At 43.9% G+C, this 23,772-nt stretch overlaps 1 protein-coding gene across 1 annotated transcript in view; it reads left to right on the top strand.

Annotated features, from left to right (window-relative positions):
* nploc4 (NPL4 homolog, ubiquitin recognition factor) overlaps window positions 1-12,334 on the top strand; it is a 31,905-nt gene extending 19,571 nt beyond the window's left edge. Inside the window, exons 8-17 of the mRNA NM_001142240.1 lie at window positions 1,664-1,843; window positions 3,006-3,092; window positions 3,512-3,583; window positions 4,095-4,221; window positions 4,416-4,576; window positions 5,707-5,778; window positions 6,720-6,815; window positions 7,002-7,118; window positions 10,961-11,063; window positions 11,602-12,334. Of these exons, the coding sequence (NP_001135712.1) occupies window positions 1,664-1,843; window positions 3,006-3,092; window positions 3,512-3,583; window positions 4,095-4,221; window positions 4,416-4,576; window positions 5,707-5,778; window positions 6,720-6,815; window positions 7,002-7,118; window positions 10,961-11,063; window positions 11,602-11,759 (1,173 nt within the window). The 3' untranslated portion in view covers window positions 11,760-12,334. The remainder of the gene's footprint in view (window positions 1-1,663; window positions 1,844-3,005; window positions 3,093-3,511; window positions 3,584-4,094; window positions 4,222-4,415; window positions 4,577-5,706; window positions 5,779-6,719; window positions 6,816-7,001; window positions 7,119-10,960; window positions 11,064-11,601) is intronic.
* Window positions 12,335-23,772: the final 11,438 nt, after the last annotated feature.

Below are 23,772 nucleotides of genomic sequence, written 5' to 3'. Positions count from 1 at the left end.
GGTATACCGGTTTTTGAAAAAAAAAACGATATGATTTTTGAACATACCGCTATACCGGTATGCGCGCCTCCTGCAGTTTTTCTCCAATTACATCCGGGTTGCGCATGTGACGTCGGCGCGCATGTGACGTCGGCGCGCACGCGACGTCGCTAGGACGCATCGCTGGAGCTGGAGGAACCACAAGTTGGGTAAGTTGGGCTGGGGGGGTTGTGGCTGGTGCTGGGGTTGGGGGGGTTGTGGCTGGGGCTGGGGGGGTTGGGGGGGCTGGGGTTGTGGCTGGGGGGGTTGGGGGGGGGTTGTGGCTGGGGGGGTTGGGGGGGTTGTGGCTGGGGGGGGCGGGGGGGGCCACCAATATTTATTATTTATTTTTTATTTATATACCGTCAAATACCGTGATACCGATATAATTTTGAAAAATACCGTGATATAAATTTTTGGTCATACCGCCCAGCTCTATTCTCCAGCAACATCCTGCATTGTAATCTTTTTTTTTTTTTTTTTTTTTTTTTTTTTTCACATGGTGCTAGCCATATTTTTCATTTCCCAGGGTGCTCTAAAAAACTTCAGTCACACTTTACTGCTGTGCTGCAAGTTGGAGTGATATCACCCCCCTCCCAGCAGCAGATCAGCAGAACAATGGGAAGGAAGCAAGATAGCAGCTCCCAGTAGATATCAGAATAGCACTCAATAGTAAGAAATCCAAGTCTGGTTTGAGACTCCTTCAGTTACATGAGAGTAGCGCTGGCTCTTTCTGAAAGCTCAGGCACAATGCACTGAGATGGCACCTACACACCAATATTACAACTAAAACAAATACATTTGTTGAATTATTTGCTTTGTATATAGTATAATTTAGAAAAAAAATACATCATAAAAATCATGAAAGAATCTCTTAAATATTTTTGCTAGATGCTATTGATAATTAACCCTACATTGCAGCTCTGATGTACCAGAATTTAAAAAAAAAGTGCTTATCAGTGATAATCAACATGGCTTTATAAAGGATAGGTCATTGTCAGACCTATATGATTGCTTTTTTTTATGTGATCGGTTTGGATCTTTCAAAGCACTTGATCTGTTGCTGCATAAATTACTGCTTTCTAAACTAAGGTCTGTTGGGCTCAGTAATGCTGCTTGTACATGGATAGGAAACTGTCCACAGAGGGTGATTGTCAGTGGTACATTTTGTACTTGAGGTAAGGTTCTTAATGGGGTCCCACAGGGTTCTGTATTGTGTCCACTTTTAATTATATTCATTCATTAGTGACTTAGAGAAGGGTACTGTAAGTAAGCTACCTGTTTGCAGAGACACAAACCTCTGCAGCCCAATCAATTCTATCGAGGATGTGGCATCCTTGCAGCAGGATTTTGATAAACTGGCAAAAGAGCATCCATTCCGATCAGAAAAAAAAATTCTGGGAGTTTGTTTTGTCTTTCTCTGGATCCAGTTGATGGCCACTTTTCAACCTATTTTACTATGATTGGTTACATTGGCTTATTGCCTGTGTGCAAATTTGCCCAAGGTTTATAATTGAACCCCAAAGTGTTGGTCAGAGTCGCTAGTTTCTGTGTCCTCAAATTATGTAGTATTGTTTGAGGTTTTCTATAAATCTTTTCCTGCCCATGATAGATAACATGCCTTATTGTCTCTCTCTAACTGTAGAAATACAGGCATGTAGACAACATTATGTTTGAGAATCACACCATAGCCGATCGCTTCCTAGACTTCTGGCGTAAAACTGGAAACCAACGTATTGGTTATCTGTATGGCCGATACACTGAGCATAAGGATATCCCTCTGGGGCTAAGGGCAGAAGTAGCTGCTATCTATGAGCCTCCACAGGTAAGATCTAATGGCTAATGTTAATAATACCGAAGTGAGTTGTTAGGCTTCAGAGGTGATTTCCACCATTTATGTTTTAGTTCTCTTTATTAAAGCTATTTATAGAATGTATTCTATATAATGCAAGGGTGGTGGTGTAGATGAGACTTTGGCTCTTAAAATAAAGAGCTGTAGGTGGCTTAGGTTAAATATCCCCTGTCTGAAACCTTCACAAGTTGTATTTATGCCATGTTGGACTGGAGGCCACTACCTCATGGACCCACCATCCCAGCAGCAGAGGCCCCCACTTCCATCTCAAACACCACCACACCACTTACCTCCTTTTGTTTGCTTGGTGCTGAAAACCTTGTGGCTGCCACAATTCAATCCCCCCTACTTGCAGATTCTGAACAGGCGGCGGACCTAGGGCCCACCAGGATTTTTCCTAATGTCCCATTGGCCCAATTTGATCTGCTTGCAAAAACATACAATTTAACTATACGCCTATGCCAATATGGCCTTTGTGGTATATTTGATCTTCTTTACTTTCACTTGCAGTTTCAAAGTTTATTTCTTAGAAATAGGCTTTCATAATATACCATTGCTGTGTGCCTGCTGCAACATACAGACATAATACAAATACATTTACAAATGCAAGAGCAGTTTGGAACACAAATTAGCTTGCGACTAACATTTCCAGAGTTGTGGTTACATTGCTTCTGAAGAATAAGTTGGAAATAGTGCTTGCATCTGATTCACTTCCCACAAGTCCGGTGCACCTACTGACTCAGTCCCCCCTTGGAACCCTGGATCCAGAGTGGTAGTAGCTCCAGGGTTCCCCTGTGAAAGTAGGCACAGTTGCACGCCATTTATCAGAAGAGGCATGATGGCTGCATTGGCAACTAGGGATGCAACAAATCCCGGATTTGGTTCAGGATTCGGGCCTAATCCAGCCTAATCTGGGACAGTGGATTGAATCCACTTTCCATTTTAGGGGGAAAATTTTTGCAGCGACTTTTAACCCTTCCCGATCCTAATTAAATATGTACTCTTCACTGTCCATTTTAGAATTTTTAAATGGCTCCTAGTATAATACATAAATATGAACTGAAAATGTCCTTACTATTTTGCATGTTCCATAGTAATACAGACTGAATGACCTTGTTTTCTGGTCTGAATGCAGATTGGAACTCAGAACAGCCTGCAGCTACTTGATGATCCAAAGGCCAAGGTAGTAGATGAGATTGCAGCCAAGCTTGGACTAAGAAAGGCAAGTACTTAAACTTGTGGGAAAGTAGATCCTTCTGCATTTTCTTTTAGAGATGGTGGTTATTATTCAAGAATATTATAATAAAAGGCACCAGGCTTAGGCAGCCATAGCAACCAAATGTTTGTTTTTAAACATCTGGTCTATTTATGCCCCCATGCCAATAACCAGATCACAACCAGGCACCAGGAGAGGGCCACATTAACTCACCGATGCGGATTTTTACCCGATGGCTATCTGGCTGAATTTCTGACATATATCTGATGGGAATATAATCAGGCAGGGCCATACAGGGCAGGGCAGGACAGATTAACTGGATTAAATCTGCCTGTGTATGACCATCTTAAAAGAGTCTTTTTTTTTTTTTTTTTCTAAGCACATATAACATAGGGAATATTACCAATATTTTATTCTTTGTAAAGGTTGGCTGGATATTTACTGACCTGGTCTCTGAAGACACAAGGAAAGGTACAGTCCGGTACAGCAGGAACAAGGTTAGACCAAGCTCTGACATCTCTACTATATTTTTAAAGGAACAGTAACACCAAAGATTTCAAGTGTATAAAAGAAATTCCAATATAATGTACTGCTGCCCTGCACTGGTACAACTGGTGTGTTTGCCTCTAAAACACTACTATGGTTTATATAAAGAATGCAGCTGTTTAGCCATGGGGGCAGCCATTCAAAGGAGAAAAGGCACAGGCACTTAGCAGATAACAGATAAAACACTATTGTATTCTACAGAGTTTATCCGTTATCTGCTATGTAACCTGTGCCTTTTCTCCTTTTTTCCAGCTTGAATGGCTGCCCCCGGGGCTACACCAGCTTATTATATATAACCTATAGTAGTGTTACTGTAGCAAACACACACAACTTTTACCAGTGCAGGGCAACAGTACATTATATCTCATTTATTTTAAAACTCTTTAATTTTTTGGTGTTACTGTTCCTTTAATATGCATTGTCAGGTTTTCTTCAGTGACGAACGCTGTTCTTTTGCCTTAGGACACCTATTTCTTAAGTGCTGAAGAATGCATTACATCCGGGTTTTTTCAGAACAAGCATCCAAACCTTTGTCGATTGTCACCAGATGGACATTTTGGTTCTAAATTTGTGACAGTTGTGGCAACAGGTAAAGTTCTACTCAATTTTTATATTTGTTCAGGCCACTATTCACGGACTTTCACTGTGCACCAGCGGCAGTGCTACCTAGAAATGATACTAGTTGCTCTGTATGGACACTGACTGTTGGGGTTTTTCAGTAAAACCCAAATATCCTATTGTGTGGAACTGCATATCACTAATATGCTACTCTTACTGCTGTAGGAGGACCAGATAACCAGGTGCACTTTGAAGGATATCAGGTGTCAAATCAGTGCATGGCACTTGTACGGGATGAGTGCCTCCTGCCCTGCAGAGATGCTCCTGAGCTGGGTTATGCTAAGGAGTCCAGCAGTGAGCAGTATGTACCAGATGTGTTTTACAAGGTCAGTGCTCCAGATCTGTGTCATTATTTACAGAGCAAATTATGTCTGTTCCAATGTAAGCAATTTATTGACTAGTTCTTTTGTCCAGTCCATAAAATTATACAAGTAACCAGGTTTTTTTTTTTTCGTTAGTGACCAGGTGTCACATCAGGCATAGACAAAGTACTATAATGAAAAACATTTGAAGCTTGTATCCCCCCCCCCCATATTGATCCCCTTTTATTTTATGTATAGACCCTACATTAATTAGGTGGCTGCCACAGGAATGGAGACCTACAAACCACATAGGCTAATATGTAATACAACTGATTGGTAATTTCAAACAGATATTGCATTGTGTGAGCAAGTTAGACGCTTCAAGCAATCACATCCTGCATAATGGGCCCGATTCACTAAAGTCCGAAATAAGGAGTGCTATTTATAGCATGCGTTAAAAATCTTATCACTTCTTATTTTTCGCTCGATTCACTAAAAGGACACTTGTCATAATTAAGAAGCGATGTTCTTGGCGTTATTTATCTTGCGACAACATATTTTCAAGCAATATATTACGCAGCGCACAACATATTATGCAGCACGTTGCTTGAAAATATGTCGTTGCAAGATAAATAACGCCAAGAACATCGCTTCTTAATTATGACAAGTGTCCTTTTAGTGAATCGAGCGAAAAATAAGAAGTGATAAGATTTTTAACGCATGCTATAAATAGCACTCCTTATTTCGGACTTTAGTGAATCGGGCCCAATATGTTCTATGCACTTATACTGTATGGTATGTTCTTTTTTTACCTTGCAGTACAAAATGTGTGCACTTATTTTATTACACCACTTTACACTGGAATCAGAGCTTTGTAGGAAATAAGGACCAGTTCTGATTCTTCCATCCTACCCACTAAATAAGATTTCTTGCACATTAGTTAGGCAGATTAGCAAATGGCTGTGACATTCATCATTTGTTTGTTGGTCCTCAATGTAAAATTACTCTTCATTCAAGAAATGTTGTACAGTATAGGCAGAGAACTGAATGTACTGATTCTGTAGTGAATTACAAGTTCTTTAGTGTTGCAGGCCTTTGTTTTGTGCCAGTCTACATTGTACCTTGTTTCTAACCAGCTGATATCATTATTGCAGGACATAGACAAGTTTGGTAATGAAATTACCCAGCTTGCACGGCCTCTCCCTGTAGAGTACCTTATCATTGATGTGAGTATGTCTTCAATACAATTCTTTCACTTAAATGATATGCATACTCTGTCTCCAATCACTCATAAAGAACTAAAGATCTAAAGAAATGTTGTTACTATGTTACATTGTTAATCTTTCCTTTAAAGGATAAGTAAACCTTTAAAATTGATGAGTGCTATAATAAGAACTTATGCAATTTACATGTTTTTTAATTCCAAGATATTAAGGGATATATATGCCGTTAATATAAATACATTTAGTTACAACAGTGCCACCTGCTGGTCAGTTTATGAGAGTAGTCTAGTCAAGGAACTGGTCAGGAGAAAGAAAGAGGACTGATCTGATGTTCTTTTGGTTGGTAAGGATGTGAGAAAAGTTACCTGAGGTTTTTTTCTAACCAGAACAACATCAGACCAGCCCTTTTATCCCCTGACGTTTCTTGACTAGATTACTGACCAGTAGGTGGCGATGTTGTAACAAAATTCATCCATATAAAGAGTAAATATATCCCTTAATATCTTGGAATTTAATAAAATAAATATAAATTGCAAAATAGCTTAGAATAGCACTGTAGTCCATTTTACATTCATATATTTTAAAGGCTTACTTATGCTTTAAGGCCACTTTTGTTTTTAAACATTTAATTTATAAAAACAGCCTCATAATTATTATAACCAATGGAGGCACAGAGCTTTTGTAATTTGTTCCCAGCCTACCGATTAGACACAAAGCAAAATGCTCTGTGTATATACAGTGAAATATAATTCGCATTTGCTCTGCTTTCCTTTCCTCTTAAATTGAAAGCTCCTAAAGGAGTGTGTCATCTATTAAAGTGGTGTATCAAGTGAATCAATAAAAATATTTTAGGTATTTAACACCTAACTGGTGATTGAGGGCACATGTGTAGCAAAAGCCCTCTTTGTTTTTGCTCATAAGTGTGTGATTTTTTTTTTCTTTAGATCACAGCAACCTTTCCCAAGGATCCAGTGTACACCTTTTCCACTTCTTCTAATTTGTTCTCCATTGAAAACCGGGATGCCCTGGGTGAGACACAAGTAAGAGACATTGCCTTTATTTTTGCTCACACACCCACTTACTTTTTAAGCTAGATTGTATTGGCTGCAAGGACATGTCATTAACATTAGTTAAGTACAAGAGAGCCTAATGAGAATGTTTCTGTCAAGTGTAATGTTATGTTTTGCTTAACATCTGCTGAGTTTGTGCTTTCTGCTGCCCAACAGGACTTTCACAGTTTAGCCACCTACCTTTCCCAGAATCTGTCATCCGTTTTCCTTGAGATCATCTCTGACTTCCATTTGCTTCTCTTCTTGGTTACCAATGATGTTATGCCTTTACAGGTTAGTAATTGAACTTCTAGAGCATAGGGAATAAGAAATATGTGCAAATAAGTGCGTTTGTTCATACTACCTATAGGTTGCCTAGGTTTTATCCTAAGTAATTGGAATCCTCTTCTGGAGAATGGATATGTACTTATGTAGTGCTCGTAATGAGTTCTTTATGCTTTTATATAGTTGTGACATGACACAGAGACCTAAAGTATTTAGTTGTGTGTGGAAGGTAATAGTTCTAATGACTCTTTCTTATTATCTTATTTGATCTATTATCATGAATGCTTGGGAGGTGATGTTTTCTGGGTAAGAGTTATGTCCATAAAATGAAAAATCATTCTGCCAGTGTTGTTAACATGATTTTATAAATAAACAGCTTTTATAAGTAAACAGCTTTAGAAGCTTTCTCCCTTTGCTTAAGATAGCAGCTGCCATTTTAAAGGGGAAGGAAAGGCTAAGTCACTTGGGGGTGCCAAAATGTTAGGCACCCCCAAGTGACTTAGATCGCTTACCTTGTACCCTGGGCTGGTGCCCCTGTTAGGAGAAAAAAACACCAGCCCAGAAAAAAGCACCAGCGCTTCCTCCTTCCTTTCTCTTCTGCCGGCGAAATCCGTCGGCCGGCGCATGCGCAGTAGAGTAAAAAGCCGACTTTGTTGTTTAAGTTCGGCTTTTCACTCTACTGCGCATGCGTGCGCAAGCGAAAAGGAAGGAGGAATCGCTCCCTGCTACCCTGTGCTGGTGCTGTTCTCTCCGTACAGGGGCACCAGCCCGGGGTAAAAGGTAAGCGATTGAAGTCACTTGGGGGTGACTAACATTTTGGCACCCCAAGTGACTTAGCCTTTCCTTCTCCTTTAAGTAGCTTCCTGCCTGCAGCTCTGTTATAGCTGAAATCACACATTCCTAAGGGAGGGGGAAGGGAGTTCTTCGCATTTTAGTGGAAGGGTTGAGAGGGAGAAAACTGTGCAGACTGGCCACTGGAATTAAGGATGTTTCTGAGAGAGGAAGTCAAACACTGGAACATCATGTCTACAAAAAAAGAGACAAGAAATCCTGTGTTTCTTTTGATAGAGGACTCTAAAGGTATCACATTCAGTATCATGTTTTGGAGAATAGCAATGCTCAGAGCAGCATTACTGTAAGTGATTTACATAGACCTTTCTGATAAAGCTTACTTAGTTTTTACCTTTCCTGCTTCTTTAAACTTTAAATGTGAATGATTAAACAGAGGATCAGGTGGTTAGGGCAGGTACAGAAAAAAAATGTTTAAGATGTTCTGCTATTTTGATACAACATACATACAAATAAACAACATATATAAAAATTATAAACCCTTCAGTTTCCCGTACATTTCCATAACACATTGAATTGTTTGTGTCGGCTATAATTTACAGAAATCTAGAAAACATTGCGCATTTTTAGAGATGTTTTGTGTTTAAAAAAAACCAAAAAATTGCATTGTTATTGCTCTAAATATAGAAGGAATGTGCAAAAAAAAAAAAGTTGTGTTTTGAGCTAATTTATTGGAAATTTCTTCAAAAACCCTACTAGTCCCACATATCTGTACCACTCAGTGCCAGCGGCACTCAGCACACTGCACTCTAGGATAGGAACCTGATAGGGAACTGAAACCTGGCTGTGTGAATGTTGGGCTGTGGTTGCCTGTCCCCTTCTATTGTATTTCTGGCAGGGACCATTAGGACACACCACCCCTCATTTGAAACAGACAGATCTGTGCAGAGGTGCAATAAAGGGGCCATTTTTAAAGGAAATTATTATTTTAAGCGCAGCATGAAAGCCGCACCATATAGTATTAATTTTTGCCCACAAGATTAGGGGGATTTTCAATCATGTTATATGTCTCCTTTAAGAGAAACCGCTTCTTGTAGGCCAACACTGTATTCTGTTCCTGGAGTCTTAGGCACTTTTGCCAAAAAAAAAAAAAAAAATCCGACATAAAAAAAAACACTACAGTGGTCTCTGCACTCTTCCTAGAAACAGGGTTGAGAAAGTCCCAGGCTGTATAAGGTCCCTATTGGGTTTTGCCTTGCTTGGCAAACTAGCACACTGGCAGGAAACCAGTCACACTTTCCTTAGCTGCCTGTTGGCCAGATTCTAGTATGTCATTTTCAGCATGTGTAAAACATCTGGGATGACCTTGTCTGCCTGGTAATCAGGACCAAATAGAAAAGGTTTTGTACAATGTACCAATCTATGCACTGTGTAGATCATTTTATGTGTGCGTATATAATATTTATATAAATGTATATGTATGGTGGTGATTGAAATTTTTTGAACCTCAAGATTTTCTATATTTTTATATGAATGTGACCTAAAACATCATCTGATTTTCAAACAATTCCTAAGAGAAGATGAAGAAAACCTAGTTAAACAAATAAAACAAAACTTATTATATTGAAAAAAATGATCCAATACCATATCTGTGTGGCTACAGTAAGTGAATCATGCTGTCAGTATTTGGTGTGACCCCCTTGTGCAGCAATAACTGCAACTAAACATTTGTGGGTAAATGTTAATCAGTCCTGCACATTGATTTGGAGGAATTTTTGCCCTTTCGCCCATACAGAACAGCTTCAGCTCTTGGGTGTTGGTGGGTTTCCTCATATGAACGTTTAAATTGGATCAAGGTCAGGATTTTGACTTGGCCATTCCAGAACATTCACTTTTCTCTTCCTTCACCATTCTTTGGTAGAATGACTTGTGTGTTTAGGACCGGTTGTCTTGCTGCATGACCCACTGTCACTTGAGATTCAGTTCACAGACAGATGTCTTGATGTCTTGTCCTTTAGAATTCTCTGTTATAGCTCAGAATTCATTGTTCCATCAATTACAGCAAGCCGTCCAGGCCCAGATGCAGCAAAACAGGCCCAAACCAAAACACTGCCCCCACCATATTTCACAGATGGGATAAGGTTCTTATGCTGGAGTGCAGTGTTTTTCTTTCACCAAATGTAACTCTCCTCCTTTAAGCCAAGGATTGTTATTTTGGCTTCATCCGTCCAAAAAACATTCTTCCAGTATTCTTCTGGTTTGTCCACATGATCTTTAGCAAACTGTAAATGGTCAGCAATATTTTTTGGGGAGAGCAGCTGCTTTCTCCTTTGCTACCCTGCCATACACACCATTGCTGTTCAGTGTTCTCCTGATGGTGGCCTCATGAACATCAACATTTACCAATATGAGACAGGCCTTCAGTTGCTTAGAAGTTACCTTGGGTTCCTTTATAACCTCTCAAACTATTAGACGCCTTGCAGTTACCTTTGATGGTCGCCCACTTCTAGTTAGGGTAACAACAGTCTTGAATTTTCTCCATTTGTACACAGCCTGACTGTTGATTGGTGGAGTCCAAACTCTTTAGCGATAGTGTTGTAAATTGTTCCAGCTTTATGGGCATCAACAACTCTTTTTCTGAGGTCCATACCTCCTTTATTTGAGCCATGATACATATCCACAAATGTTTTGCTTAAATCCCCATTCTTTAAATAAAACAGGGTCTCTCACTCACTCTTTTTTTCAATAAATAGATGACCAAATTATTTTACTAGATTTTCTTCATCTACTTTTAGGACTTGTTAGAAAAGCAAATGATGTTTTAAGTAACAATCATATAAAAAAAATAGAAATTTTTAAAGGGTTCACAAACTTTCAAGAACAACTGTATATAAATGTATATATTGTGCTCACCTTAATGCAGTAAAGAATGAAAGAAAAAGCAACAGCAATACATTTTCTCCTTGAAGACTGTTCCTTTCGTAGGGGATTTAACAGTAAAAGGACAGTTATATCAATGTCTCCTTCCTTGTCAACATTTTGTGTCTTTTGTGGCTACGCAGGAAAGTATCGGTTTGCTCTTAGATGCTGTACGGACCAGGAATGAAGAACTTGCCCAAACCTGGAAGAAATCAGAGCAATGGGCCACAATTGAACAGCTTTGCAGTGAGTACCGCTCATACATTTACACTAATTTTGGGCTGTATTAGCAGCCAGGTCTGCCCTGGGAAAAGTCACCCCTTACCTTCCCAGTCAGTGTGTGCACAAAGCCAACACTATGCAAGCACCAAATGGGGAAGGCATTAAAAGCTTGCTGGATTTAGAGGCCAGTCTCCTGTGGCAGGCTTGATAAACCATTTTCCCCCCCAATATTGGCATTCGAGGGCCGTCCTCTTAAGACTGCAGCCCTAGGCACAGGCCCTCAGGTGCCTGTATGGGAAATACAGACCTGACAGACATACCAACCCAGACCAATCCCACCTTAGATGGAATTACTATACAGTGAGGTTAGAAGTAGGACAAAAATGGAGGTACTGTAGCAGTATTTCTTTGATTAGATATTCCCATGTATTTGTCAGTGTTGGTTTTTAAGGCCCAGGCCTAATATATTTTCAATAACTGCATTGCAAATTAAGTTAAGTCCACTCATTTTGTACTTGTCTTGTACTTTCTGACCATTTGCTTATTCCTGCTTATTTCTCAGGCACAGTTGGGCACCAACCCTCAGAACTTCATGATTATGGTGCCATTGGAGGAGCCTCACATGCTGCATCTTCATCTATGTGGTCTTGCGTGCACTGCACCTTCATGAACCAGGCTGGTACGGACCATTGTGAAATGTGCCGGCTGCCCCGCACCTAAAGTTAGGTTGCAGACCAGGGGATATGCCAACAGATCCTCAAACAGCAGGCCCCTGAAACAAACTTTCTGCAAGTCCCTATCCCATTCCTATCAATGTGCTTTAGGACTGACAGGGAGGTGTTCTGGCTGCAAAACCTGCTTACTCACACTCTGCCATCAGAGCTAAGGGTAGTGTTTTTACACATTGACCCAGTCCACAGCTGGATACCGCAGCCCTTTTGTGTTTTTAGGGGTTGAGCTCCCAAATGTTCACCCCTGTATTACCCCATATTCACAGCATTGTCTGCATTTTGCAGTAGCAGTAATTTAAAATCTGGGACTAGCACAGCTACGAAGTTTTATTTACTATAAGAACTTCAGTGGAAACAATAAATGGAAAGCACTTATTAACCTTACAATTTTTCAGATGATAATTCTCTGGTAAATACTCTGGCAAATCAAATCCTTTGTATTTCAGAAACCTGATATATTGGGTGAGCTCTATGTACTGGGTATCCTCACCTGCTCCTGATTTCTAGGGTTGTAATAGAGGCAGGTTGCTTATCTTGGCATAAATAAAAAAGATCTCAACTGTCCATTCAATGCTTTTGTGTATAGAAACTATTATTTTGGGACCCTTACAAAATAAAACATAATTTAGGAGAGTAAAGGGTTTATGTGTGGAGTGGTAGATGAAGACCGTTTTGCTAGTAATCTGCAAAAAATAACTAGGTTTAGGTAAGGAAACCATGCACTATAAATGTGAAAATCTTCAGCCTCCCTCACTCCATGTGGGCCTTATGTGAGTGTAGTAGGGATACTTTGTATGACAAAAGATTACTTGACAGCAAAACTTCACATATGGCTTCTTCACAGAGCGTTAGGGCAGTGATTTTATATGGTGAGAATTCTTCATGCATGTCGCATCTCACTGTGTTAAGGAAGAAAGGTCTGAAGAAGTGCCAGATAGAGGCTTGAAACACATCAGGTGACTACTTACAACTTGGTGGTGAGGATTTGTCTTTGAATGGTATCTCTCCTGTGCTTGTAATGCAGGTTGGGCAGTTAAGTTTTGTTTTTTGTTTTTTTCTCTCACAATAGCTTGGGCGACACAGGGACAGTGGGGTATAGCTCCACCTGCAGGAGGCAGGACACTAGGGAAGCCTAGCCTCCCTGACCTCCTAGAGGAACAGAAGGCTAGCCAGGGGAGCGCGCAGCCCTTCCTCTGGGCTGCTGGTAAGTACCTGCGCCTGTTTCCCCCTGTAATCGGAGCGGCGCTTTGGGGGGGGTTCCCTGGCTTGCGGCTCGCCTCCTGCTCCCTCCGGGGCCCCCTTACCGGCTGATCGGGTACGCTGACCCGGAGCGCCGAAGGCCCTTCCTCTCTTCAAAATGGGCGCGCACAGGCCCTGCGCTCCCATTGGCCCCTCGCGCCCTCTGCCATGATGCGCCGCCTCCCAGCACCGCTCTTCTTCCGCTCCCTCTTCGCGCTTCTTCTTCGCGCCTTCTACACAGAGGGAGGAACGGTTCTCTGCGGCGCGGTTCCTGGGGGCTCATCGCCAGTGTGAAGCGCAGTATACAGCGCCTGAGGACGTGGGGTATTGCTCTACCTGGAGGTAGGCACTCTCTTCCTCTCTCTCCCCCCTGGCCAGCTTAGCGTCACGAATCTAATCTGCAGCACAATCAAACCTGCAGCACATTATGGCAGAGGGCAGCAAACAGCTTTTCCCCCGGGGCCCAGCCTCCTTGGCCAGCATAAAATTCCTGGCCTGTGCCAAATGCAAGAAGCATCTGCCCTCTGGGCATAAAGACCCCATTTGCGATTCTTGTAGTCCCACTGACACTGCTACTGCAGCTCCTCAGCTGAATGCCTCGGATTCTGTTGAGCCCTCTGGCTCTGGGGCCCCCTCATTGCCCCCCCAACTAAACCAGGCCTCACTGGGTTCCTCTGCCACTACTCAGCTTGCCCCTGACTGGGCCATTCAACTCTCCAGTGGTATCCCCAAACTTGCGGATTCCCTCAACAAGCTCTTGGCTAAACTAGACGCTCCCAAAATCACCTCTCACAAGCGTCATGCACCTCCTTCATCTGATGAGGAGAGCGACATTCCTCTCACAGCTGACTCTCCCGTTCAGCCAAATGCGTCTCTAAGTGAGGGTGAGCTTTCCGGGGATTCAGATTCGGCCGGGGATGACCTACCCAAATCCTCATGTGAGGAGATTAAGGCTCTTATTGCCTCAGTCATCGAAAATTCCTCCAATCCCACCAACGCCTCTAAACTCCTATTCAAGAGGCACAAAAAACAGTCCATATGCTTCCCCTCAAACGCACAGCTAGATAACCTTGTACAATCGGAATGGGACAACCCCCGAGAGGCGTTCCCAGGCCAACAAGCGTTTCCAACGGCTTTATCCCTTCCCGCAAGAAACCGTGGACACTTGGTCCTCCCCTCCAGTCGTCGATGCTCCGGTCTCCCGGCTGTCCAGAAACACGGCCCTTCCTGTCCCTGATGCATCCTCCTTTAAGGATGCAATGGACAAAAAAATGGAGGGTTTCTTGCGCTCTGCCTTCTCGGCCTCCGAGACAGCCCTGCGCCCCACCTTCGCGGCTGCCTGGGTTAGCAGGGCAATCCAGTCCTGGTCTCAAACTCTTCTGGACAGCATTCTCTCTGGAGTCCCTCGACAAGAACTACTCTCTATGGCATCCCAGATCAAAGAGGCCAACTCCTTCATCTGTGAAGCAACTCTTGATGCCGCCCAATTAACCTGCAGGGCTTCTGCCCTTACTGTGGCTGCTCGCCGATCACTCTGGCTCAAGCTTTGGTCCCCTGACCTTTCCTCCAAAAAATCGCTGACTTCCCTCCAAAAAATCGCTGACTTCCCTTACCTTCAAGGGCAAGCTACTATTTGGTCCGGAATTGGACAAAATCATAAGTCAGGCCACAGGGGGGAAGAGCACTCTCCTCCCACAGAGCAAGTCCAGGCCTTCCTTTCGCAGGGGGCGATTTTTTCGTGGCTCAGGGTACAGATCCTCCAAACCTTCCGAGTCCTCACAACCTTCATCCTCCCGCGGGAAATTCTCCAACAAGACCCGCTCCTCTTGGCAACCTCGTAAGCCCACACACAAACAGATGGACAAGTCCGCCACCGCATGACTGTCCGCCCGTCCATCAACTGCTCCGGTGGGGGGAAGGTTACAGCTCTTCCACACACAGTGGCAAGCTCAAGCCCAGGACTCCTGGGTGTGCGAAGTCTTCACGCGTCTTCACGAAGATCATGGCGGTCACTGCAGCAGTCATCAGGTCCAAGGGGGTCTCTATCAAAGCTCCATCCTTCCAGACAGCGGAGGAACACCTCCGACTGTCCATGCGCATCCTACAAGACTTCGGCTGGAAGCTGAATCTTGCCAAATCTTCCCTCCATCCGAACCAGGTAATGACGTTCCTGGGACTAACCTTCGACACCAGAGCCCAGAAACTCTTCCTTCCCCAGTAGAAGGTACATCGCATCCAGTCCCTGATTCGCCTACTTCTCTCACTTCCTCGCCCATCTCTCCGATTCTGCATGCAGGTGCTCGGATCGATGGTGTCCTGCATCGAGGCCATGCCCTTTGCCCAATTCCACCTTCGGACTCTGCAGTGGAACATTCTCTCGGTATGGCACAGGAACAGGAGTCTCTCACAACAGACCCTGCTCTCCCCACTGACCAGGACATCCTTGCGGTGGTGGCTCAACACCACCAATCTCACCCGCGGCCGCTCCCTCGCAGACCCTGCCTGGCGCATCCTCACGACCGATGCCAGCCTATCCGGCTGGGGAGCAGTCCTGGAGGGACAGTTAGCCCAAGGCTCCTGGTCCCGTACGGAATCGCTACTTCCCATCAACATTCTCGAGCTTCGGGCCATCCGTCTGGCGCTGATCCACTGGCAGACTCTCCTCCACGGCCAGTCGATTCGCATCCAAACAGACAACGCCACAGCCGTGGCCTATATCAGTCACCAGGGTGGGACAAGGAGCCATCAAGCCTTCACAGAGGCCAGCCGCATCCTCAGGTGGGCGGAACTTCATCACACCCTCCTTTCGGCCATCTACATTCCCGGGGTGGAAAATTGGGAGGCCGACTACCTCAGTCGGCAAACCATGGACCCAGGGGAGTGGTCCCTCAAGACCATCGTGTTCCTCGCCCTCACGCTGAGGTGGGGCACACCAGAGGTGGACGTCATGGCCTCTCGAACCAACCACAAAGTGCCCCGGTATCTGGCGCGCACAAGGGACCCACGGGCCGAGTCAATAGACGCCATGACGACACCATGGTCCTTCACTCTGGCATACATATTCCCCCCTCTGCCCATGCTCCCTCGAGTCATCAAGAAGATCAAACGGGAAAAGGTGAGGACCATCCTCATCCCCCCCCTATTGGCCGCGCCGGACCTGGTTCTCAGACCTTCTGTCCCTGTCTCAGGACGAACCATGGCATCTGCCTCAGGATCCGGACCTCCTCTCCCAGGGTCCCTTCCACCACCCAAACCCAACATCTCTACATTTGACGGCATGGCTACTGAATCCCTGATCCTTCGGAGGAAGGGATTTTCGGAACCCGTGATCAAGACTCTTCTGGCAGCGCGTAAACCTGTCTCCGCTCAAGCCTACCACAGGGTTTGGAGGACCTACCGGGACTGGTGTTCTAAGGAACACGTCCCCTTCCTTGTTCTTTCTATCCCAACCATCTTGCATTTCCTTCAAGCCGGCCTTGACAAGGGACTATCCCTCGGCTCTCTCAAGGCACAAGTTTCGGCGCTTTCGGCCCTTTTTCAGGAGCGCCTTGCCCTCCTCCCGGACATCAGAACGTTCATGCAGGGCGTCACTCACATCAGGCCCCCCTTCCGGCACCCCTGTGCCCCCTGGGACCTTAACCTGGTTCTGAAGGCACTGCAGGAACCTCCCTTTGTGCCCCTCGCCTCCATTCCCATTATCTGGCTCACCCGGAAGTTGGCCTTTCTCCTGGCTATCTCATCAGCTCGACGCATCTCCGAGCTGAGCGCTCTCTCATGCAAATCCCCATTCCTCATCTTCCATCTGGACATGGCGGTACTGCGTACGGTGCTGTCCTTTCTCCCCAAGGTGGTGACCAAGTTCCACATTAACCAGGAGCTGACCATTCCCTCCTTCTGTCCTAATCCAAAGTCACCAAAGGAAGTCGCTCTCCACTCATTGGACGCAGTACGTGCTCTCAAATACTATGTTCACCGCACGGAGGAAATCCGCAAGTCTGATGCCCTCCTGGTCATTCCCACGGGCACCCGTCTCGGGCAACCTGCCTCTAAGACCACCATCTCCCGGTGGCTCAGAGAAACAATTCGGAGAGCATACATATCCAGAGGAAAACAGGCCCCCCGACTGATAAGGGCCCATTCCACCAGATCCGTCAGTACATCCTGGGTGTTCAGAAACCAGGCCTCAGCTGAGCAGCTGTGCAAAGCTGCCACTTGGTCTTCCATTCACTCCTTCGTGAAATTCTACAAATTTGACGCCTTTGCTGCATCTGACGCACACTTTGGACGCAAGGTGCTGCAAGCAGCGGTAGTCTAATTCCGACTCCGCTTCCTGCCCACCGCTTATTGAGTTCAGGGGACTGCTTTGGTATGTCCCCACTGTCCCTGTGTCCCCCAAGCTATTGTGAGAGAAAAGGAGATTTTGTGTTACTCACCGTTAAATCTCTTTCTCCTCAATGGCTTGGGGGACACAGGGCTTCCCTCCCCCGGAAGCGGAATCCTCATTGCGCTCTCTGCCATATGTTCTGTTATGTTCCTATGTTATAGTTGGTTTTATACCTCGTTAGACAAAACTGAGTTACAGTTGGCTGCGCCGTGGGGTATAGCCGGGAAGGGAGGAGCATTTCTTTTTTTTTCTTTTTTTTTTTTTTTTTTTTTGCTTCCCTAGTGTCCTGCCTCTTGCAGGTTGGAGCTATACCCCACTGTCCCTGTGTCCCCCAAGCCATTGAGGAGAAAGAGATTTAACGGTGAGTAACACAAAATCTCCTTTTTTGTTTTGTTTTTTTTAAAAACTGCTGTAACTTGGAGGACCACATCCTTGTTGGCATTATTTTGGTGTGCCTTACTATAGATGTAGGTTAACAGCTTGCAGCCTCTGAATCTGGGCTTCTTTCTGGTTCATAGTCTAATCTCTACTACTAATTATTATTGCCCCCTTTTGCTAACATCTTATTGTTGCTCTGACAACACAAATGGTGGGTTAATCTCTGTTTACCAAACTGAGTGTGTAGCTGTAGATGCTGCTTTATTCCAATAATGTCCCTTGCATGTAGTGTGGAGTTATCCCATATGGTTGTCCTTATTGCTATGGTTATTGTATGTAAGTGTGCACACAGAGCTTCTGTTCTATTTTGTCTGGGGTTTTGGGTAGTTCTTTTTTTCCCCTTTCTTTGGGGAATACTCTTCTTCCTGCCTCCCCCTGGGCTAGGCTATTGCATTTATTATGCTGAAATGCAGAGGTTATGAACCAAAGTCTAGAGTGCCTTATTCCCTTTTACCACACCAGATATCCACTCTGCTCTTCATAGTGTTATTGCACCTCCCAACTATATTTATTCATTGCTTCCCTACCTTTGCACAGGGCAGTTCTAGCTTTAACCTCCTCTTATTTAAATAATTAAGAAGCATAGTGCTTACTTAGGTGTAGCATTTTATCATCTATAAGCATGGCCTTGAACAAAAAGGTCTGCTCAAATAATTTGATAGTCGGCTGATTAGAATAATGTATTAAACGGAGCCACATGCTGCATGGTTGATGCCTTGGCAGGCATTCTAGGAACAAAAGCCTGAATTATTCATATCTTATTGGCCAAATGAAGTCCATCCAAATGTTGGCCCTTTAACTGATACAGGGTGTGAACAGTATGCATGGTCCAAGGAATACTGGAAAGGCAATCATTTGGGCTCAATATAAGGTGCAGAGATCTGCCAGTTTGATTAAGGAAAGCTGAACTAGCAGCCAGTATCCATAAAGGTATCTTCAGTGTTTTCTATGCAGACATTTCTTGTGACAATACTCTCCCAGCTCTGGTAGTGGAAGTCAAGCAAAGCACGGGTAAGTCACCGATCTCACAGCTCTTGAAGTGTAGCTCTGGATTGTCATGATGTGTTTCATGGTTATTTCTTTATTATGGGGCTTACAGGAATATAACGCAGGAAGTGGTTAGAAAAGCTCTGTTTTAGTTCATTTGGAGTGAAATAAAACTGCTTGAAAAAGTTAGATGTTTGTCCTGGTAATTTCTTTTTCACATAGGCCTACTCCAAGCTGTTTTTGTGCTTTCCATTTAGTGGGGGGCGATGGCACACAGGGAGATTAGTTGTTCTCAATTAATCTGCGCTATCACTGGCAACTCGTCTACTATAAATGCTTTAATACCAGCAATAATGTAAATTACTAGTGGGAAAACATATGGGTCACATCTGGGGGAGATTGGTCCCCGGAAGATTACAGAAGTCAAACAAACCTAATAATAATCTGGCCTTTGCAAGATACAGATATTTTGGGAGGTGCTGAATTAGCTGATTTTGGGCATGTTCTACTTAATTAAAAAGAAAGGAAGCCATAATGCATATTGTTACTTATTAATTTTATGAATAGAAATATATCTGTAGGATATGTGAAAACATAGTAAAGTGGAGTGAAGTTGCTGAGTGACTTCAGCTTGGAGAATTTTTTTTGCCATTCCTCCATGTGGACTTTTTCTGGGTATTTAATGTTCGAGGGAATTCTTAGATACAAAATCATCCAGGCAAGGGATCTGAACTTTAACTTGCCCTTTCCACAACTCTCCAGGATTTTTATTTCCAGTTATTACTAGTTATAGAATGTTAAGGGTTATTGTCATGTTACAAGGTGCGCTTTCAGTGCAGTTTCAATCTTCTGGCAGATTGCATTACATTATCCTCAAGTACCCTTTGGTACAATAGAGAATTCATAGTGCATTCTATGATGGTGAGCCACCCAGGCACTGATGCAGCAAAGCAGCTCCATACCATAATATTTTCACCAACATTTTATGGTTGGAATTAGGTTCTGCTGGTTAAATACTGTCTTCTGGTACTGTGGCCAAATAACTCTATTTTTGCCTTGTCTGTCCAGAGAACATTGTTCCTGAAGTCCTGGTCTAGGTGGTCATGGGCAGACTTTAAGTCTTGCCCAGATGTTCTTTCTGCTACACCTGTAGAACATACATTTACAGTTTCCTTTTCCCATGCCCCATTCTTACACCATCACAGTTCGAAAGGCCAAAAGGGGTCATTTACAAGGTGTAAGTTGCTTCATGTCCATGCCCTCCATTTTGGAGCACAGAGACCAACAACAAATGTGTGACAAATACTTGCACCGCTTTGCCTTGTAGGCGAATGCAATACTTAACCTTGCAGCAGTGTAATGATTCACAGACCACTAAAAGTAAGGGAGAAAATCCCCAGAGATTTCATTAGAGCCCTTGCCAATTTATAGAACCTCTCATTTTAACTAGATTATTAGAAAATGATGTATAGAGCTAGACTTCGTGGACATAAAACGTTACTAACTCAAGCCAGGTGTATCATTTCTATGTCTAGAGTATGCAGTATGCCCCATCCGTGTGATTTCTTGCTAAGCAGAATACAGAAATTGGTTACTGCTCCAACAGCTTATTTTCTGCAACACTATTCCTGCCCCATATGCAATAATACAGCCATGTGTTCTATGCAACATGGTATGGCCAGAAATATCCTGACACTTCATGGGACTCTCCTGCACTACAAACAAATTCTTTGTAGTAATAACATCTGGCAGCTGTGGATTTGGGAGCCAGCTGCCTGATTGCATAATGCAAACTTATAGTTGGTAGCGAAGGGATATGGTTTGGGACAGTTTTCCTGATTTAGCCCAGAGCCCCTGGTTGCACTGAAAGCAAACCTAAACTGTACGGTGACATTCTTACCAAGCTCATGCTTCCTACTGCTGATGGAATGAGCATGGAAAAAGGGACCAAAATACCCCTTACTATGGGGGGGGAAGATTACATGGAGAAAGTAACACAGTAACATAGTAAGTTAGGTTGAAAAAAAGATATACGTCCATCAAGTTCAACCATAATGCCTATATATAACCTGCCTAACTGCTTGTTGATCCAGAGGAAGGCAAAAACCCCATCTGAAGCCTCTCTAATTTGCCTCAGGGAGAAAAAAATCCTTCCACCAAGATGGCAATCGGAACAGTCCCTGGATCAACTTGTACTAATAGCTATCTCCCATACCCCTGTATTCCCTCACTTGTACTGAGAGCTATCTCCTATACCCCTGTATTCCCTCACTTGTACTGAGAGCTATCTCCTATACCCCTGTATTCCCTCACTTGTACTGAGAGCTATCGCCCCTACCCCTGTATTCCCTCACTTGTACTGAGAGCTATCTCCCATACCCCTGTATTCCCTCACTTGTACTGAGAGCTATCTCCTATACCCCTGTATTCCCTCACTTGTACTGAGAGCTATCGCCCCTACCCCTGTATTCCCTCACTTGTACTGAGAGCTATCCCCCCTACCCCTGTATTCCCTCACTTGTACTGAGAGCTATCTCCCATAACCCTGTATTCCCTCACTTGTACTGAGAGCTATCTCCCCTACCCCTGTATTCCCTCACTTGTACTGAGAGCTATCTCCCCTACCCCTGTATTCCCTCACTTGTACTGAGAGCTATCTCCCCTACCCCTGTATTCCCTCACTTGTACTGAGAGCTATCTCCCATAACCCTGTATTCCCTCACTTGTACTGAGAGCTATCTCCCCTAGCCCTGTATTCCCTCACTTGTACTGAGAGCTATCTCCCCTAGCCCTGTATTCCCTCACTTGTACTGAGAGCTATCTCCCCTACCCCTGTATTCCCTCACTTGTACTGAGAGCTATCTCCCCTACCCCTGTATTCCCTCACTTGTACTGAGAGCTATCTCCCCTACCCCTGTATTCCCTCACTTGTACTGAGAGCTATCTCCCCTACCCCTGTATTCCCTCACTTGTACTGAGAGCTATCTCCCCTACCCCTGTATTCCCTCACTTGTACTGAGAGCTATCCCCCCATACCCCTGTATTCCCTCACTTGTACTGAGAGCTATCTCCCCTACCCCTGTATTCCCTCACTTGTACTGAGAGCTATCTCCCCTACCCCTGTATTCCCTCACTTGTACTGAGAGCTATCTCCCCTACCCCTGTATTCCCTCACTTGTACTGAGAGCTATCTCCCCTACCCCTGTATTCCCTCACTTGTACTGAGAGCTATCTCCCCTACCCCTGTATTCCCTCACTTGTACTGAGAGCTATCTCCCCTACCCCTGTATTCCCTCACTTGTACTGAGAGCTATCTCCCATAACCCTGTATTCCCTCACTTGCTAAAAAGCCATCCAACCCCTTCTTAAAGTTATATAATGTATCAGCCAGTACAACTGGTTCAGGGAGGGAATTCCACAATTTCAAAGCTCTTACAGGAAAAAATTATTTCCAAATATTTAAACGGAACCTCCCTTCTTCTAAACGGAGTGGGTGCCCTCGTGTCATTTGGAAGGACCTACTGGTAAATAAAACATTAGAGAGGTTATTATATGATCCCCTTATATATTTATACATAGTTATCATGTCACCTCTTAAGCGCCTCTCTAATGTAAACAAAGCCAACTTGGCCAGTCTTCCTTCATAACTGAGACTTTATTTTTTTTTTATTTTTTTTTTTTTTTAAACAGACTTTCCTGACCCTTTACCAGCTTAGTTGCCCTTCTCTGGACCCTCTCTAATTTAATAATGTCCCGTTTGAGCACTGGAGACCAAAACTGAAAAGCATATTCTAGATGGGGCCTTACCAGCGCTCTGTAAAGGGGAAGAATAACCCCCTCCTCCCGTGAATCTATACCCCTTTTAATAAAGCTATAAACCTTGTTTGCCCTTGCAGCTGCTGCCTGGCATTGCTTGCTACAGCCAAGTTTATTATCTACAAGGACTCCAAGGTCCTTCTCCATTATGGATTCGCCTAGTGCAGTCCCATTAAGAGTATAAGTGGCTGCATATTTTTACATTACAGGTGCATGACTTTACATTTATCTCATCTGCCACTTAGCTGCCCAGATTGCCAGTTTATCCTGCTGCAGGGATGCCACATCCTGGATGGAATTAATTGGGCTGCAGAGTTTTGTATCATCTGCAAACACTGATACATTACTTATAATACCCACCCCCAAGTCATTTACAAAGTTAAAAAAAGTGGACCCAGTGCAGAACTCTGAGGGACCTCACTGAGACCCTTACGCCAAGTAGAGAATAAACCACCCTCTGTACCTGATCCTGTAGCTAGTTTTCTATACATGTGCAAACGACTTCACTAAGACTAATAGACCTTAGTTTAGAAAGCAGTCGTTTGTGGGGAACGGTATCAAATGCTTTGGCAAAATCCAAATAGATCACATCTACTACACCCCCACTGTCCAGCTTCTTACTTAACTCATCATAAAAAGCAATTAAATTGGTCTGACATGACCTGTCCTTCATAAAGCCATGCTGATTACTGCTCATAATGCCATTCTCCACTACATAATTTTGAATGTGATCCCTTAACAAGCCTTCAAATAACTTGCCCACCACGGATGTCAAACTTACAGGCCTATAATTGCCAGGCTGAGATCTTACTCCCTTTTTAAATATGGCAATGACATACGCCTTCTTCCAATCCATAGGTACTGGAACAGCTAATAAGAGAGAGCACAATGTTAAGTATCACACATTACAGAACATGATTTAGGATCAAAGGACAAGAAAAGGCAAATTCAATGGCAGGTAGCAATATGTCTGGCGTTGCCCAGTGGATTAGGCTGATGCCACACCGGGCTGATTCTTAACCTGTGTAAAAATGCAGGCTGAGAAGCAACCTTGTTCCATCGGCCTCCTGCCTTGGCTGCACCCAGAACCATTGTGTCTGCCCAGGTGCAGGCACATAAGGTGGATACTGGCTCTGAA

The sequence above is a fragment of the Xenopus tropicalis genome, chromosome 10 (assembly GCF_000004195.4).
Source record: "Xenopus tropicalis strain Nigerian chromosome 10, UCB_Xtro_10.0, whole genome shotgun sequence".
In the NCBI taxonomy this organism is placed as follows: domain Eukaryota; kingdom Metazoa; phylum Chordata; class Amphibia; order Anura; family Pipidae; genus Xenopus; species Xenopus tropicalis.
This window is presented reverse-complemented; position numbering and strand designations above follow the sequence as displayed.